General features: G+C 41.8%; 1 protein-coding gene across 17 annotated transcripts in view; it reads right to left on the bottom strand.

Moving 5' to 3' along the window:
• The window catches only part of DMD (dystrophin), a 1,311,735-nt gene that overhangs the window by 1,186,215 nt on the left and 105,643 nt on the right, over window positions 1–19,877 (bottom strand). For 4 of the 17 annotated variants that reach the window (XM_077342958.1, XM_077342970.1, XM_077342967.1 and 1 more), the window contains exon 1: window positions 15,638–15,853. The exons of 1 other annotated variant lie outside the window; for it this stretch is intronic. In XM_077342958.1, the coding sequence (XP_077199073.1) occupies window positions 15,638–15,734 (97 nt within the window). In that variant the 5' untranslated portion in view covers window positions 15,735–15,853. Of the gene's footprint in view, window positions 1–15,637; window positions 15,859–19,877 lie in introns of those variants that run through there. 12 more of the 17 variants (XM_077342953.1, XM_077342971.1, XM_077342954.1 and 9 more) reach the window with 6 other exon arrangements.

Raw genomic sequence — 19,877 nt, 5'->3', positions numbered from 1 at the left:
TAGAGGTGGGTAAAATTTAGGGGAGAGGAGAGGCCTCAGCACAATATAATGTCATAGCTTCCATTTTCCAAAGCAGTCATTTTCTCCAGGGGAACAAATCTCTGTTGTCTGGAGTTGATTTGTAATTCTGTGATATTTCTAGGTCACACCTGGAGGTTGGCAACCCTAAGTTTGGACTTGATACCACCCAAGTTGCATGACAGAACTAGACCTGGATGTTCAACAGCAGCCACCCAATGAAATCCCATCTAGTGTTGTGGTTTAAGGTAGACTGGTGAATTGTTGAGAAGGAGGCAGTGGGAAGATATGGAGGTTGCCAAGAGGAGAAAAGAAGCTTAGGAAGTTCCAAGAAATGGGAGCCTCAGGACTTTGGGGTTTGAGGAAGGGAGGAACATCAGAAGATGTAATGCCATAGACTCCTTCAGCTAGTTCCTCCAGGGGAAATAGGGGTGCCAGGTGGAGGTTGGAGATCACCTGGAATTACTACTGCTCATCAGATGACATAAATTCCCCTGGAGATAATTTCTGCTTTGGAGGAATGACTTTATGGCATTATACTCTGCTGATGTTGCTTCCCTCCCCAAATCTTGCCCTAGAGAACTCTCCCCCAGTCTCTATGTGACACATATTCCACTGATTTTCTCAAAATGCATTCAGACAAAGGCAAGATTCTGGTTTGCAGAGGGAATCATCTGGGCATGGAATTTGGGTCACTGTGGTGGGCTGGTAGCTGTGAATTTCCTACATTCAGCAAGGGGTTGGACTAGAGATCCCTTCCAAATTTATGATTATATGATTCAAGAAGGAAGCCTCCTTTGCTATTTATACAGGAGGTCCTTCAAAAAAAAAAAAAAAAAGCCAAAGAGGCAGTTGTGTAGGGGCTTGGCCCAGGACATAGAATCATAGAATCAGAGTTGGAAGGGGCCATACATGCCATCTAGTCCAACCCCCTGCTCAACGCAGGATTAGCCCAAAGCATCCTAAAGCATCCAAGAAAAGTGTGTATCCAACCTTTGCTTGAAGACAACAGCTATTTTCCATCATTCTCTCAGTCTATATCATTTGTTATGGTTAAACAGAATCAGTAGTTTGGTAGACCTTGCAACTTCTTATTTTTTAACGTTTCCTTTTGTTTCTGTAAGATGATTATTAGCTTTTCCCCCAGAGTACAACCACATATAGAATCCAGTATCTATTTCATGGACTGACAAAAAATATTAACATATTTCCAGCCCCTCCTCCCGTTTCACTGTTTTCCAAGGATCTTGTGATACAAGGTTTAATCGGCATCATGCTGGTTGCTCCCTAGTGTTAATAATGTTTGTTTTAATACTGAACTTCAGACCTGTACTGTTAAATTGATGCAAATAGGGTTACAAGGCTCGAACTCTGAAAGCTTCCACCTTTTTTTTTTTTGGCTTCAAGCTGAATGCATCCACCATGGGAGAGTCAAGCTGAGAATCATTTCAAAGGCATACAGAAAGAGAAATTGGGGTGTGTGCATATAAGAAATACCAAATACGCTTATTTTTAGGTAAGCAAATATGTTTATTTGATGTACTGCAGATACTTGACTATGACATGTATTTTTTTTACTGGAACGGTTTCACCCCCAAATGCAAACATTGCAAAACAAATGCAAACACAGATTTGGAATACTTACACACATTCTGCCCTTACTGTATAACAATAGGGAAATCCAACTGCAGTTCCAAAAGACAGAAAGCCTGTGTGCTATTTAACAACACAAGTGAACAGAACTGTGAGCACAGAATGATGGAAGAAGCCAACAAGAATTTCTAACAGCAACTAACCTTTGGGTATACTTTAGCTTGCCCTGCAATAACAGCAAAATTTCCTTAATCCCGTGATCAACCTAAGACATTGTTCTTTGCACCGAAAGGCTAGAAAGGCCTTCCTCCTCATTTATGTGGGAACAAATGATACTGCCCAGGACAGCATGGAGCATATTAAAAGAGACTATGTGGCTCTGGGGGGGAAAGTGGAGGACCTGGGAACACAAGTTGTGTTTTAGTCACTTCTCCCTGTTAATGGCCATGGTTTACATTTATTTATTTATCTATTTATTACTTGGATTTATAATCCAGCATTATCGCACAGCATCTCGTGGCAGATTACAATAAAACCGTTATAACTCTAATTGCATACATGACCAAAAACCTGGCTCCAGCGATGACACAATCAATAAAAATCCCATCCAACTCTGTCTACTCGCCTCATTCCCCCAGCACCTCAGGGGGGCTGAAACATCCAGAGGTTGCGACAATCTTAATGCAGGTGGGGGTTCAGTGTGGAAGGGATCTTCTGGGATCTCATTCCACCAGGTTGGGGAGAAGGCTGAAAAGGCCCGGGCCCTGGTTGAGGCCAGGCATATCTTCCAAGGGCTGGGAACCACCAACACATTTGTACCCACAGAGCAAAAAGTCCTGTGGGGGCTACAAGGCAATAGGCAGTCCCTCAGCTATGTGGGTCTCGAAATGCAAAGGGTCTTAAAATTCAATACCAAAACCCTGAAATTGATCCAGACCACAACTGGCAACCAATGGCACTGCCTCAGCACAGGCTGGACATGGTCCCTCCAAGGTGTTCCAGTGAGGACCCTAGTAGCTGCATTTTGCAACACATGCAAGTTCCGGGCCAGGGACAAGAAAAAGCCTGTGTAGAGCGTGTTACAGAAATCTAATCTGGCGGCATTGTGATTACTAAGCATCAGCATGGCTTTCAGTAGTGATCCACTGATAAAGCCTTATTATATTGCCCATTCAGTATTGGTATAATGTTAACTTTCATGCAAGAGCTATCACAATTCTGCAGGACCTGCAAGATGGATCACTTCTGCCAGGCATTTGGTTCAGGCCAGGCTGTGGAGGATCTGAGTCCCTCCTCCAATGGTCCCTAATGGCTTCTATGGTGCTAAATGCCCTGCCCAACTCAGCAACCTCCTGAGGTTTTCTCACTAAGATGGATTTCTCACGAAGATGGAGAGACTCAAATGAACTAATTAAGATCAGTTTTTTTTTAATCTTCATGTTAGCTAACCTGGATGTCTCAATAAACATTAACATAACTATAATCACCACAATAATCTATCATATCTTACTACAAGAGGGATGTAGACAAACTGGAACATATCCAGAGGAGGGCAACAAAGATGGTGAGGGATTTGGAGACCAAGACATATGAAGAAAGGTTGGGGAGGCTTGGTCTATTTAGCCTGGAGAGGAGATGACTGAGAGAGGATTTGATAACCATCTTCAAGTATTTAAAAGGCTGCCATATAGAGCTGCAGTCCCCAACCCCTGGGCCAAAAACCAATACTGGTCCGTGGATCAGTCGGTAATGGGCCATGGTTCATCCTTGTCCACTCCCACTCTGCCACTGGCTCACTTTGGTGCCCCCTTTAATCCCAAGACTGGCACTCGTCAGGCGTTGCAGCCATGGGTGGAGATGTGCCCGCCGGGGGGCCAACCTGATCCGGACGGGATTTCCTCCCAGTGGCAACGGTGGCTGCTCTTCTTGGCACCTTGGTCCAGAGAAGAGCGGGGTGGGGGGGTTCCTTCTGTGGTGGCTGCCTGGGGTTCGCGGGGGACTCCAGAGTCGGGAGACAGGACCGAGTTTGCAGAAAGGAAAGCAAGAGGGAAAGTGGATGGCTTGGGTGGGGGAAAGCCTGATTCGCAAGCCGTACTGGCCATCTTACCCCACTGGCAAGTGACCACCCTCCCCAAGCCTCCCATGCATTTACGGGGGGGAGGCTCAGTGGCAGCAGTCCTGGAGGGCTCGTCTTCTGTAGGCAGCTGGGCATTCATCCCCTTCCTTCCCCCCCTTCTCGGGTTCCCTTTTGCTTTGGGAAGGCCCTGCTTCATGGGACGAGGCCTTTCTTTCCACCACGTCCCTGGCCCAGGGACATTTCCTGGAAAGCGAGCACTTGACAGAAGCAGCTCCGGGGGGCGGGGCATTTCACAAAGTGTTGACACAGCAGGAGAGGCTTTGCACAACTTGTCTGCCTGCGCAAACATCCGAAGTTGCACTCGATCACAGCTGGAGGAACAGTGCAAGGTGTCTGCTCTCCAAATTTGTTTTAACAGGTTCATCAAGTATTTCTTTCAGTCTCATTATATTGTATGGCATGTGCAGAGTAGTTGAGAGATCCAAGGATTGTCTGGGAGCCAGGCAAGGGACGTTTGAGGGTGGTTTACCATGGCCTGCCTTCATGTCATGAATCTCTAGTGTTCCTTGGAGGTCTCCCACCCAATTGCTAGGCAGGATTGACCGTGCTTAGCTTCCAAGAACTTACTAGATTTGGCTTCCCTGGGCTAAGAGTCGGAAAGGGTCGTAGGATTGCCAGCTCCAGCCTGGACATTCCAGAATTTTGGCAAGTGAGACCTGGGGAGGACAGGTGTGGGGTGGCAGGGTACTCAATGGGGATATGTGTGTATCTCACCTTTGTTTGAAGACTGACAGTGAGGGGGAGCTTACCACCTCCTTAGGCAGCCTATTCCACTGCTGAACTACTCTGACTGTGAATTTTTTCCCTGATATCTAGTCTACATCATTGTAGTTTAAATCCATTACTGCGCGTCCTTTCCTTTGCAGCCAACGGAAACAGCATCCTGCCGTCCTCCAAGTGACAACCTTTCAAATACTTAAAGAGGGCTATCATGTCCCCTCTCAAGCTCCTTTTCTCCAGCCTAAACATTCCCAAGTCCCTCAAACTATCTTCATAGGGCTTGGTCCCTTGGCCCCAGATCATCCTCGTCGCTCTCCTCTGTACCATTTCAATTTTATCCACGTACTTCTTGAAATGAGGCCTCCAGAACTGCACACAGTACACCAGGTGTGGTCTGACTAGTGCCGTATACAACGGGACTGTGACATCTTGTGATTTTGATGTGATGCCCCTGTTGATACAGCCCAAAACGGCACTCGCCTTTTTTACTGCTGCATCACACTGCCTGCTCATGTTTAGCTTACAATCCACAAGTACCCCAAGATCTCGTTCACACACAGTGTTACCTAGAAGCGTATCCCCCATCCAGTAGGCATGCTTTGCATTTTTCTGACCCAGATGCAGAACTTTACACTTATCTTTATTAAATTGCATCTTGTTCTCATTTGATTTTATTGTAACATTTGACCTGTACACCTACAGAGAAACATCATGATTGTATGGTAGCTGCAATGGTTTCATCTGCTTCTCCATTAGATATCACTTTTGCAACCATACAGAGTGAAATAAATTCTCCCCTAGAGTCATGGGTTACTGGTGCAGTTAATTAAATTATACAAGATGGGGTTACTGCGATTCCCATACGGCTGTATGAAAATATGCATACGGATAATATTAAATTACTAGATCGTAATATTTTTTATCAAATATTGCAGTGTATATGAACAATTGCCGACTAATTAATTTTCTCACTTTTGATAAATATAAAATGTCAGGTCTGTGAAGGAGGGGGAAAGATAGGATTCCTATTGGGCTATGTGAGAAAGTACACTTTACTTGAACATACAATAAGAACCCTAACAAACAGTCTTGAGCTGTTCAAAAACAGAATGACACAAATCCATAGACTTTTGAATATTTTTCCTGGACTAAACTACTGCAATAGTTAAATTAGTATGGACTGGAACCCTTACACTTTAAAAATAGTAAAATGGAACTATTTAAAAATAGTAAAATGGAACTATTAAAATGGCAGTTTTGACTAAATGTATTTTTAATGTATTTGACTGAATGTATATTTTAATCAATTTTAACAATGTGCTTCAGAACAAAAAATATATAGCAGGACATCATTTAGTAGTTTATTTTTGGTGATAAGGAACTATGAGGAGTTTTAAAAGTTCTTTTCAGAGATGTTAGTACAAGTCTCTGAATCAATATGACCTCACTAGGGTTTTTTTTGTTAAAATTGTTGTTCGTATTAAAGTTGCTGTTCAATCAAACCTGTTGTTATATTCTATTAATTTTGGAATCACTGTTGGAGTTGCTGTCAGTGTGTTATTTTATGATTGTAACTTATGTCTACAATGTTTTATACCCAACGACATTTCATGTGAACCGCCCTGAGCCATATGGGAGGGTGGTATAAAAATGTAATAATTATAAATACATTTCAATGCCTTCATTCCTGAGTTTACAGCTTGACAAACAGTTGAGGATCAGCTGTTTAGTGGGTTCTGTGCTGAAGAGGAGGCACGCTGGGGGGAGGTGTTTAAATGAAGATCAGCTATTTTCCCTCCTCATGCCCCCCCCCCACAGTGTGCTCTGTGCTTAGTGGGGAGGCGCACTGTGTGGGGAACATGATGGGGGGGGAAGTCATTTACATAGCCAGATTAATCTAAATACTCCCCCACCCCAACACAGAGCCTGACAAAGAGCTGTCTTTCTCAATCAGTAGAATCACGAATCAGCTGAATCAAAACCAAAGAGATTCAGGCTTTTGTAATTCGGCTCATTTAAACAGCATGAGTGATTTGTCTAGAATAAATCTAAAAAATACCAGAATTAGCATTGATTCAAGTATTTTCAGGCTTATCCAAGCCAAATCCTCCATCCGTATTTGTGAACATATCTTGTTCAGATATGCTTGATTACACATAAGGTAAGCTCTTGATTGATTTGCCTTGATGGTCCCCATCAAAGTTCATCACAAGCACAGTATAACACTAAGCAGTCCCCCCTCCCAATTACTAGATGATTGATGGTTGCAGTTTGCAGCTGCTTTTGCTCAGTATGCAAACCGAATAACCTCATTTACTAGAGATGAATCAGTATCATAGGGTCATGCTTATTCACATTATTAAATTAACTGACTTCTATGAAGCAAGAAATCACATGTAGTTTATTATCAGAAGCACCCTTTATATAACTAACATTAGATATACCATGTTACTTGTTTTCTGTACCAGTCAGTGGCATCTATTCAAGAGGTGATTTCAAGAACTGTTTAGCTGGGTACAGGGCAGACCAAAGGTATGAAGATTTTAAAATCAAACTTTTCATAACATAGGGTTAGTCCACAATTTTTTGTCAAAAACTAGAACATTTAGAACACTAACTCAAATATTTTTGAAGCAAATCAAAAATAGTCATAGTGTGTTTTTCTCTCATAGATAAGGAATGTATCTATTCACAAACATGTTGTCAATATTCAGCCTGGAGAGGAGACATGACTGCTGTCTTTAAGGATTTGAAAGGTTGTCACTTAGAGGAGGGCAGGGAAAGGTTCCTATTAGCAGCAGAGGATAGGACCCACAATAATGGATTTAAACTTTGTGGAGAACAATATCAATGAGATATCAGGAAAAAAAAATTCACAGTCAGAGTAGTTCAGCAGAGGAGCCAACTTTCTAAGGAGGTGGTGAGCTCTCCCTCACTGATAGTCTTCAAGCAGCAGCTGGAATGATACGTATCCTGGATGCTTTAGGCTAATTCTCCATTGAGCAGGGGGTTGGACTAGATGTCCTGCATGACCCTTTCTATGTTCACACCAAGGGTGGCAAGCCCTGATGTTGTCAGGGAGCATGAGGGTCAAGGGGAAAGAGGGCACCATGCTGATGAAAGGGGGAATATTCCTTCAGAAGTCTAATAGCACAGCTAAGATTAGGGAAGGCTCCATGGGAAGACCTAATTCCTACAGAGGCCACTAAAAACAATTTGGACTTCTGGGTACCTATTTTGGGCTCAGTTTTCACTTTTTACTTGCATTAATACTCATGGACTTATTCCTAAGGACTGGGGGCTTGCAGTTATTGTCCTAATATATACAAACTAGTAAGCAAGCCCGCTGCAGGGGAATGCAGCGGGCGCTAGGTGCTTACTTGAGTCGGCGGCGTGCTGGTCGGCGGCAGGCTGGTCGGCGGCGGCGATCTTCCCGCGGCAGCGATCTTCTGGCAGCGGCGGGCTGACGCGGCGAGAGGCGCTTCGCGCCTCTCACTGCGTCAGCCCGCCAGGCAGGGAACCCCCGGCAGCCGCGCGGGCGGCGGCCTGACGCGGCAAGAGGCGCTTTGCGCCTCTTGCCGCATCAGCCCGCCAGGCAGGGAACCCCCGGCAGCCGCCCTTTGCGCGACTGCCGGGGACTCCCTGGGTCGGCGGTCTGACGCGGCGAGAGGCGCGGAGCGCCTCTCGCCGCGTCAGGCCGGGGGGAACTGCGAGCCGCGCTTTGCGCGGCTCGCAGTTGCTGGAGCTGGGAATCGGAGGGACCAATCGGCAGGCGCTTCGCGCCTGCCGATTGGTCCCTCCGATTGTCTGTCGTGAGGAAGGGTCCAATCCGGACCCTTCCTCATCACGGACAAAGCCCACCTCAAGGGGGCTTACCGAATTATATAGTCCATGGCGCCCGTGGCGCCACGGGCGGTTTAAAGATTATCCTTCTAATTACAGACCTATTAGCCGCCTCAATATTATTAGCAAACTCTATGCAAGACATTTACAATCCAAATTCCAAGACTGGCTAGTAGATCAACCCTCTCTAAAACCAGCTTGCTCTTCTGCAAATATATTTTCCTGTTTATCTACTATTGACCAATGCCTGGTATTGCACCATATTATCAAAAAAACATATTTCCTGCAATATATCTCCCCTTTTTGCTGCTTTCATAGACTTTAAAGCTGCTTTTGATTCTATTTCCTGAACCTAACTATGGGAAAAAATGGAGAATTCCTCTCTTGATTGCCATCTCCTTTATTTAATATGTACACTGCATAAGGACACTTCTCTTAAAATGAGATGCAACTGCCAAGGTCATCTTTCCAGAACTGTTAAAACCCCAAAAGGTGTCAAACAAGGAAGCATACTGGCAACCCAGGTTTGGTTACTTGCTTGGACACATGCAGCCAGCTGGGTGACCTTGGGCTTGCCGCAGCACTGATAAAGCTGTTCTGACTGATCACTATCTGTTCATCAAGATTTAGGTGGCCATTGTGGCCCCTGATGGATGTTTTTCAACCAGGACTCACACTATGTACAAATAATATCTGTGGGGGATTAATCAGCAATCACTCACATGTGTATCTCTTCATTTGATGCTAAAGTCAATGTTTAACATACAAGTAATTGACTCAAGTAGCTGCACATGATTGTATTTTGCAAATCTATACAACTTTATACACCAACTTGGTGTAGTGGTTAGGAGTGTAGACTTCTAATCTGGCAAGCCGGGTTTGATTCCGCACTTCCCCATATGCAGCCAGCTGGGTGACCTTGGGCTTGCCACAGCACTGATAAAGCTGTTCTGACCAAGCAGTAATATCAGGGCTCTCTCAACCTCACCTACCTCACAGAGTGTCTGTTGTGGGGTGAAGAAAGGGAAGGCGATTGTAAGCAGCTTTGAGACTCCTTCTGGTATATAAGAACCAATTTCTCTTCTTTTAAATGGCAAAATAAAATATCCTTTTTAAAATTAGTTATCCTGCAAAAGGCTATTGAGTGCTATTGGGGAGTAAGAATTAATGATGGACTTTTTAAAGTAGGTCTTTACTTGAGAGATCAGCACAAGGTATCTGAGGATTACGTTTTGAAATTGTTTCTGAAATACACATGTCCACTTAGTGATCTGTCCAACTGAAAGAATTCTAGCAAGTTTGGGATCACTTTTTGCACTACCATTAGAATGAGGCATTATTCTGTAACAACCTTTATTAGACCTCACATATATACATGTGTTCACTCAGAAGTCATTGTCCCTGGCAGATATTAAACAGTATATTCTAACGGACATGGTTGTGTGATTTGAAGAAACAATAGGATTTAGTTATGTAAATTAACACATTTTTGAAACTAAGGAGGGTAGGTTACCAAATAGCACAGATATGCTGCAGATGAGTGGGTAGCTTTAGTGGAGTATTGAAGTTTGCTTGTTTTTAAAAAATAAATAAAGATGCCTTGGTAAGCAATAAAAAAATGTGTATGTGTGTGTGTGTGGGACCATTGATCCCTGGTTATAATTTCCTAGAAACTGAATGTCTGTGATAATGATAACTTCAATCTGAACATTCTCAAATTGTCTGAAATAATCAACAAGGCATAATGTATACCTAGTATGAGGACAAATTTATTGCTTTCTACAGAACTGTTTGTAGCATATATAAGAGTGTGTGTGTGTGAGAGAGAGAGAGAGAGATAAATCACAAGAGTCCTAGACTTTCCATTTACATTGCCACCAGGCTACCAAATTTCTAGGCTCATTTCTCATTTTCGGTCCTTTTTATTCCTTTCTTAGTCTTGAAGTAATCATTTAAAAAATTGAGCATACCAGAAAAATAAGCCAATTACAATTTCATCACATAAAGTAGGTCTTCATATGCAAATTTTCACATATCTAACCACCTCTTTATTAGGCTCTTCATTCTTCCAGCAACTCTCTAGTGATTAGCATCTAAATTGTGAGTTAGCAAGAGTTTGTTCCTCCTCGTTTTCTCTTTTCACATTTGAAAAGTAGTTTTCATGAATATCTTGCTCTGGGATTTTCATTTCCTATGGCTAAAGCAGTGTTTGATTGTTCCCTGGAGCATGACTTCTGGGGTGCAAAATCTTCCAGTAAGAGTACCTTTCTTATGCTTATTCTGGACTCCATGAAACTATTTAAAACTAGAATATGGCAGACACAAAAAAAAAAATCACACTCTGGTATTATTTCTGTGCTGGTAGAGATCTTGATTTGCTCTCTCTCTCTTGCTGTTACAGACACCTGAATACAGGTATAAGTAGGCTGAGTTCAAGGTACAACAGCAATCTGCTCCATTTTTCTTTACTACAACAATCCCTTTCCCAGTACATTATAGAAAAGTACTTTTTGTATGTGAGATCAAAATACAAGATTCAAAATCATCCAGCTGTATGTAGGAATTTCACAGCTTCAAAACTGAACAGTATCTTAGAACAGATGTTGTTTAAATTGTAGCCACATCCACTTGGCATCTGCAACTCTATGCTCAGAACCTTAAAAACATGTGCATTTTTTCCAGTAGCATCACACAGGCCCATTATGCATGGCCGCCGAAACGGTGATTTTGGGTCACATGGAAAACGCAGAGGGGGAAGACGCAAAGCAAACCGGTTATGCACGGGACGGGGAGCGATGGTGGCAAAACCCGGAGCGGCGGGTGTCAAGGCATCAATGCAGAGCCAAGGGGAAGCAAGGCGAGCGCGCCGCTGTGTTGGTGAGCATCGGAGGCGGAGGCCAGGAAGGGCGGAAGCAGCCTGCGCAGGCGCAGCCCTGCCGGGTTTGTGAGGCACGGAGGGGGAGGGAGCATGTTTCCCCTTCCCCTTAGTTTACTCCCAGTTCGCCTCTCCCCTTCTTTGCTGCCCCGGTTCCTCTGCCCCATAGGTTTCCCCTTTATATTGTTTCCCCTACTTTAAGCTTTGTATTGTATATTTGTGCTTTGTTCATTCACACTGTTTTATAAAGTTTTTGTATTTTCTTAGAGACCTCGTCTCTGTTCTCGTTTGTGGTTGGGGTGTGTGTTTGGGAATGGGTGGGAGGTGGGTGGCCGGCCTCTCTGCCGTCCTTAGCCGTGGCGATCCCCTCGCCCCCCTCCACTGTGACCTCTCCGGCCGCCTTTCTGTCTGTGTTCCCTTGGGTTCCCCCCCGGCCTGCGCCGCCGTTTGTTCCGGAAGCCGCTTGAGCGGTCGCGCCGCCTCCGACCCTCTGGCCTCCCTGATTATGCACGCGGTCAATTCGGCGCAGCCTCCGGTTGTGCCCTGGTCGCCCGGGAAGCTGCGCTTTCTTCCGCGTTCTGCTAACACGGCTTTTTCAGTGGCGTGCACCGAATCTGCGGCCGGTTGCAGCCGACTCCGTGCGTTATCGGTGATTTTAGTCGCCGCCATTCCACCCCGAACGCGTGCTAAAACCCCTGTGCATAATGGGTCAAAGTGAGGATTTCTTGTATTTGTTCCACCAAAATATTGTACTAAACAAGACCTGTTTCTGGTTTATTTAAACTTCCATAGTTTATTACCAAAGATAAACAAACACGGAGAGTCTACGACATGCACATTTCAAGCCTGTAGTCTGCTCATTGTACTATAATCTGCTCATTGTACTAAACTTTCCTCTCAAACACTTTCCTTTGTGCTTCACTGCTTCCATTCTTGGTCACTTTTATTTCAGACACTTTTACAGTTTTCAGTTTTATGGCTGACGCGTGCCCTCACTTTTAAAAGAACAAAGACAGTTTCTATCAATGTAACTAAAATATAATTTTAAAAAACTTAAACCATTAACAAGTCCAACATATGGCCATGATCCAGCTTGCCCTCTAGCTAATGTAAAAAACAAATAAACAATTTCCTCATTGTATTCCTTTCAGGGTAGTTGGATTGTTTAAGCCAGGGGGTACATTTTCCATAATTCTAATATACTTTTAGAGGAAAGGAGAATTCAGGTACCTTAAAATCTGATATTCATTTAATATCACTAACTGCAAAGGAAATGTTGTGACCATCATATTGTAGGGCAAAACTAGCTACTATCTTGGCTCCCTTTTTACTATCACTGCCACCGCTCCCAGGAAAATCCAGAAAGAAAGAAAGAAAGAAAGAAAGAAAGAAAGAAAGAAAGAAAGAAAGAAAGAAAGAAAGAAAGAAAGAAAGAAAGAAAGAAAGTTCTCTCTATGTCACACAATGTCAGTTCTTATATTTTGAGTTTGGCCCTCTCTCCAGGCTTTTGTTTGGAAATGTGCTTTTAGGAACCAAGATTTCCAGATGCATTCCAGACATGAAACAGAGAACAGGCCCTCATCGATATTTAGAGCAATCCACAGCTCACTGGCACTCTTAGACACCACCACAATGCAAATAAGTGATGCTCATTTGCCTGACTAAAGTTGATCCTTATTCATTTAGTTGTTGCCTTACCTTTCTAGCTTCCTCTTACTCATATTATTTCCATCTTATCACACAGACTTAGATATCTGTCCTTGTGCTGGGATTCTACAAGTTGCATAGATTCTACAGGTTGGATGATGGGCAGCAGATTCATATGACAGATAGTTATAGACCATATACTAATGAATGCAGAGACAACATAAACCGACTTCAAGATTTCCACTAGTATAGACATGTACTTGCATTCTTAAATTATCTTTCTGTGCATTTTCTCTGTCATTATTAGAGGGGATACTAGGTCTCTCAATCTATTAATGCTACCAACATTGTGAAATGCAAGGACATATAAATCATGATCTAATCTTTCTATTTGTACTTTCTCCTTAAGCCTTTAGTCGTATGCAAAGTTTCTTAAGAGCAAATCTTATTTAGCTCAATGGAACTGACTTTTGAGAAGATGCAAGCACAGGGTTTACTTCTGAGCTTTTCTGCCAAAAGAATCACAAATGCCAAATATATGCATCCACTATGTATGCAGTTCTATCCATATTCAGCTTTCAGTGATTATTTTTTAAAAATATAACTTCCTATTTACTCACAGTTACAAAATGTAATTCCAAACACTAATATATTCCAATATGTTGAAAATGAGGGGAAATGAATGAGCATTATTGGAAATAACAGAGGATAGAGAACAAAGGAGAATAAAATTACACACTAGAATAAAGCCCTTTTATTTGGATTCCTTCATCCCCATTTGCTGCCTCAAAGCCTTCTGTACACGCACACACTGTGGTGTTAAGTAGAAGAACATCCATTAAGACAAAAAGTGCCTGGACTAGCCGAAGCAAACTCCAGCAGTTCCAGCATTTCAGGATTTGAAGGTCTGACTTCAAGCTTGATGGGATTTTTGAAAAATTATTACCATTATTGTTAGAGAAGTCATCTTGCACATTAGGCAGCTTAACCCCATCCTTTTATGCTCGGCTCTTTATATAATCAACTGCTAGCTCCACCTAGTGTTGCCATAATTTAGTCCAAAGTTCACATGCTTATTGACAAAATGTAAGCAAAATACCAAATCACTATCTTCAATTCAGAATCTTCTGTATCTTTACAAAGGGAAAAAACAAACAAACATGCAACTGTGCATTTTTTCATGCCAAGCAACTTCCAGAGAAGATTTTACACATTCTGAAAATGGACTCGGTAAAAGCGAACATACTTATTTTCGATTATACAGACAACAATTGCTGATGATAAAACCCGCCCAAAGAGCATTTGAAATGGTATAGCTGTAGATAGGCAAGGGAAGAAAATGAAACAAACCATCTTTTGTTTGAAGGGATGTATTGTTAATTCAATAAAAAGCTGTGATGGTCAGGCTATCAGACAGGTTGTATTTTGTTTGCATTTCTGGAATAGTTACTTAGGCTGCTTCATTTCTCTGCTTTTGGATGCAGAAGCCTATTATAGTACAGTCCTACACAGAGCTACACCTTTCTAAAAGCAACTGACTTCAATGGATTTAAAAGGCCCTAACACTACTCCAGTGGCAATCTCCCTTAAGACAATACCATTAGCTGTCCTAGAGATATAAAGAGGCAGTGCACAGAATGTAAGAGAAAGTTCCTTGATCTGATGACAAGAGTTCAAGGTATGCCTAATGGGCAGCCTTTTAACCAAATTAGCATACTGTTATGCACATAAATACTGACTCTATTTCACATTGTTTCTCAAAAAGGGAATATGATTTGCAGGGCTCAAAGATCATTGGTTTTGTTTAATTTCCAAACATAGGGCATCTAATTGAATCAATCACTCATACTTCAAAATGAAAAGAATTAATGTTGTGTGTACCATGAACATAGCTGAATGACTGCACTGTGGTTCGAGGAAGGGATAGGAGTGAGAAGGAAGAGCATACAGCTCTGAGAGGCAGCTGATTTAAAATTGAACTGAAACTTTGTTGCAGTTCACCTGAAGCTCAAGCTTATAATGCTCATTTCTTTTAAAGTTCTTTGAAACAACTATAAGAATAACTTCAACCCCCCCCCCCCCCCCGCAAACTGGATAACAAATTTAAGCATCCGATTCACAAGCATGTCACCTTAAAAACATAGCAACAGTCCCACTTCAAATTGTTTTGCATTTGCTGCCAATTCTCATTAGTACTTTTCACAATTATATACAAAACAAGCTGATATAGAGAAATTAAGAACAGTAATCAAGCAAGAAACGACAGACCCAGCTGGTAGACATCAAGTTGCTCAAACCTGAACATTGTTTAGTAGCTGAAGCTGATCCTACAGGAGAAGGCTTTTTAAAAGCCTCATGGAACAGCAAACTACAAAACACAAGCCACACTAGCCTTTAGCATGTTCAATATGGTCAGCTTCTTTCCTAGGAACTCATTAAATATGCCAACACAGCCAAGCCAGACTGTGTTGGCAGCTAAACGATTTGGAATATTTGGGCTGTTGATTATGCCTTACCTGAGCTTCACAGACTTAGACAACACTTTGCTAAGTAGCCTTACCCTTTCATAACAATCTTTCCTAGGTGAGACTCTCCCAGCTGTGAGAAGCAAGCACAAACACATAATGCAAACAGAAATGCAATTCAGAAATCCATTTTGCAGAAGCAACACTGGTTTCAGAGAGTTTCCAGACCTGAGCAACAAATCCTCTGTCACCATCAACAGAGGCTCATTCTAGCATATGCTTTGTCATGGTCAGTTTCTAATGACATTCACAGCAATGCAAAGTCTTTGATCGTCCTACCTTCCATGCCAGCTGCTTGTCTTGTCACTCCATCATGCCAATAAGTTGGCTGCGGTACCAAATCAAGATAGTGCAAAACAGCATCTTTCCCCTGCATCTGTCATCTTCCTGAAAGCATTCTATTGCTGCCGACTGCTGGGAACTAGAAAGTCTATTTGAATTCCAATAGCTCCCCGTTCGCATGATTCAAGTTAGGTTAGGTGGGCATGCCTAACATGATTCTCTCCATCATTTATTATGCAGCTGCTACACTGCTGGTGTGGTAACCACTCTGACTTTATCTGATACGTCAGTCTGGCAAACCTCTACCTTAGTGCAAACACACAACGAGACACAGCGGCATCCTGCATTTAATGAGCCTGCTCTCTCCCTCAGAAAGCTGTGCATCTGCAAATCTGTTCTAAATCCTGGCATTCGTGTTCTCTCCAAGGCTGATTATTAAAGCTTGCAGCTTTTCCTTAAAACATGATTGTTTGGCTGGGAGGAGGGGCATTTTCCTCCCCACTCTTTCTCCTTTCCTCTCTCTCTCTCCCCCACCTCCAGGTTCTCTCCATTATTCTCACTTTAGTTAAATACTCACCAATTCCTAGCAAGGCACAATATCCCTTTGTAGAAACTTTGCTCAGAAAATACTTCAGAAACACAGTACTGCAGGTGGATTATTCACAGACTCAGCCATGCTTCATTATCAACATGACATCCATGGCAAAATTACATTCCTATCTGTGCATCCTAATGAATAGCTCTCTAATGAGAGAGCAGCCAATCCAAACCTAATAGAGTTTTTATACCTGCAGGTGATTTCTTGCCTGTACCTGTTATTTATGCATTTTAAGCAGAAAGTACCTTTCATGATTCTGTTAATAGGATCTTATCTCTAAAGTGTCACCGGGCACAACTGAAATAATTGACAAGCGATAGATCAGCAATGCTCATTTAACACTACCTCTTCCTCTCTTCCATCACTGCCACTGAACTGTTATTGCCTATACAATAGCAAAAACCCTCTACATTTTCAGTCATTTTCTTACCTTTGAAAAATATATCCTTATAACCAGGAGAAAACAGGACATGCACGGAACTTTTTTTATATATCAAGTATGACTTCAGTTGTGTTGATCACTGTGCAGCCTTTTTTTTTAAAGGTGACCTTTAAATATTTGCCCACAGTATTCTTGCTCTTTCTCAACATGTTCACTGAAAGTCTCCCCACCACCACCACCAATAAGAATTTAAAATGAATGAACCCCAGATTGTGAAAACAGTGTTCTGCATCAAGGCTGGGTGTTGTTATTGTTTCAGGTCAGCAGACAATTAATTCTTTCATAAATCAGTAACAAAGAAAAAGGGAACAGGATATGAAGTTGGTGCTTGCACTGCACATGTCCTTTGTCATGGCTTCCTCTCCCATAGAGATATGGTAATTGAATGAATAGGATGCCTTTAAACAAGAATGACATGGTACATTATAACTTTGTACTGGCATGGTCATCATCATTGGTCATATACCATTGGTGAAGACTCAAATTAAGTCTATTTTTAAACAGACAAATTTAATTATATATAATTGTACTTAGTTTCCTCCTTTTCTCTTTAGACTCATAATCACACACACATTGTTAATTGCCTAATTCTGTTAAATACCTTGAAAAGGAGGGAGCAAGAACGTAGGAAGTTCTACCAGTCCAAGATGCTATATAAGTGGGGGCTTTGAACCTCAGACAGCTAGACTTGGAACCTGTTCATACTAATAGTTCCTCCTGGCATACCAGTGCACAACCAAGGGATATCTAGCCAGTAATGCTCATTGGACTCCAGGCAGGTTATAGCAACTTGTTTTGTGGTACGTGTATAGCAACATCTTCCCCACAGGGACTTCCAATCTAAATAATAATGTTTGGAAAAAACAAAACTAGGAATATTCTCAGCATTTATAATAATTCATGGGGAAAACTAATTTGCCAGGCTTATAATGTCTGTTCACATAGTGAACCATCCAAACAAGTGCTGTGCAAGACAATCTGACTTGATTGCTTTTAATTCATGCATTCAGTAATTCTTAAGTTATATTCAACTCAATGTCCCATTGAACATGTAATAAAAACTCCACATTTATCCAAGTACTCATCCCTGGTTTCAATTACAAAGTGAATGCACATTTGCTCTTTCATGCAAACAGATACATACATGCCAGGATATACACACAGGCACTAGAACAAGGTGAACAGGGCTTCTGTCTATTTCAGAAAATAAAATTGATTCTTAGTATGCATCTAAATGGGCACATCCAGACTGTTCAGTAGAAATATTACCAAGATGTCAAGTGTTAGGCTTTTTTTTTTGGGGGGGGGGTCAAGGTTATGGATAAAACCATAACACAGAAACAACTATACCCCCCCACACACACACACACAAAACCTCTTATAACTCAGACACAATGATAAGCCCTTCCCCAGCCATTCAAGATATTTTAAGGCCCCCAGGAAGCTCCACAACCTTGGCTAGTTTATGTGGCTAGTCATGAGAAAGTATTCTAATTGAAATAACCAATAGCATATTAATTTTTAGAAAGATCTTCTATATGTTTTCTGGAAGCTCCCTATTTTCTTGATTTTGAGCTTCTGGTGATGTCATTATTAGATGCAAATTTGATACTGTTCCAGCAGCTTTGGAATATATATTGATAATAAGATTTTGTGGGACATCTGAAGCAGACAATGAGATATAAATGTACATTATGCAGCAACAGAGAACTGTCAAAAACGCAACACATGTCTATGAGAGAGATTGTACACCGCACCAAGCTGACTGGTTCAAGTAGGGTGGTATGGAAATTGGAGTAATAAATATATAATGAATAAAAAAATACCAATCTGGTCCAACTTGAGTTCATGGTTACTCTCTACACATGATCCTAGGGTATCACAATACTTAAAAATGTTGTTACTATTCTCTCCATCTTGCCACTTATTTGGTTTGTCTTCTAAACATTTACTCTACAACACAATCAGTTTCAGTAAAGACTGGTTGGTTTCACATATCATATGGGCTATGGAATTTGGCCTTAATACAATATACATTTTGACAGTATACCAACATGAGGCAAAATTGTGAGTGGGCAGATGGGGAATAGATTGGCACTTATATCCTATATTTTTACTTTGAGGAAAATAAGTCGTCATAGAAATGTCAAAGAGAAAACATGAACTACCAAGATTACTTCCAAGTGTCAAGGAGATAAAAATGTTTCCTTTTTTTCCCATTTCTTTCCCCCCAGAAGTCTTCAGCATGCCTCGGGATTAGGGCTATCAACTCAATTTTAGGAAATTCCCAGCTATTTGGGGCTGGTGCCAGGGGAGGCAATGTTTGAGAATGGGAGGGAGTACGTAGGATTGTGCTACCAAACAGTTCACCTTCCAAAGCTGTCATTTCTTCCAGGGGAATGCATCTTTATAGGAGAATGGCTCTTCCTCCAGGGGAACGAGAACCCCCTCCCAATGAAAATCCTACTCAGGATTTAAGAGGAGCCCTCTCCTAGTAACATGATTCCTTCTGGCTAAATACTGATTCCCCATGTCTCTTTCATATGACAGATTAACAGAGATAATCAAATCAGCTAATGAAACAAGATGCAGAATTTACTTGATACCATATATCTGATACCATGGAGTAACATGCCCTTTTAGGGATTTTATAAACAATAAGTTAACTTGAATGACTACATCTGCTTCACAGTCTATAGCTGCACATATCAACAAGCTGATTTTGCATTCAAAGCAAGAGAAGTAGCCCTATCATATAGTTGCAAACTGTGAAGCTATAAAGTGGCTATCTAAAAAAAAATGCCGTCAGCTTCTTTTTGTTGTCGGTTCAAGTCATTTTCAAGCTGAACAGAGACAATAAAAGGAAGACTGACTTTGAAAGTCCCATAAATTTAGAATACATAAAAGGATTTTCTTAGTATCTGCATAAAACATTCAGAAAATAATGAATAGATGTTATTTCACAAATGTTATAACACACTGTGCAGCGGTACTAGGGAGAGATGGAATGGAGGGCCACTATTTCTTACCAAAGCCATTGGGAACCACTAGTCATCTCTTCTTAACAGGAAACTAAGAAGCCGCGTTCCTATAGAGGCAAGTGTCTGGGAGATGGAGACGTGAAGGGAAGAAACCATTCATGGATGGAATACACCCAGCTGTAATGCTTACATTCCACCTGCACAATAAGAAATTCC

This window comes from Paroedura picta, chromosome 6 (genome assembly GCF_049243985.1).
Source record: "Paroedura picta isolate Pp20150507F chromosome 6, Ppicta_v3.0, whole genome shotgun sequence".
In the NCBI taxonomy this organism is placed as follows: domain Eukaryota; kingdom Metazoa; phylum Chordata; class Lepidosauria; order Squamata; family Gekkonidae; genus Paroedura; species Paroedura picta.
Note: the sequence above shows the minus strand (reverse complement) of the source record. Positions and strands in the feature narration are given on the sequence as shown.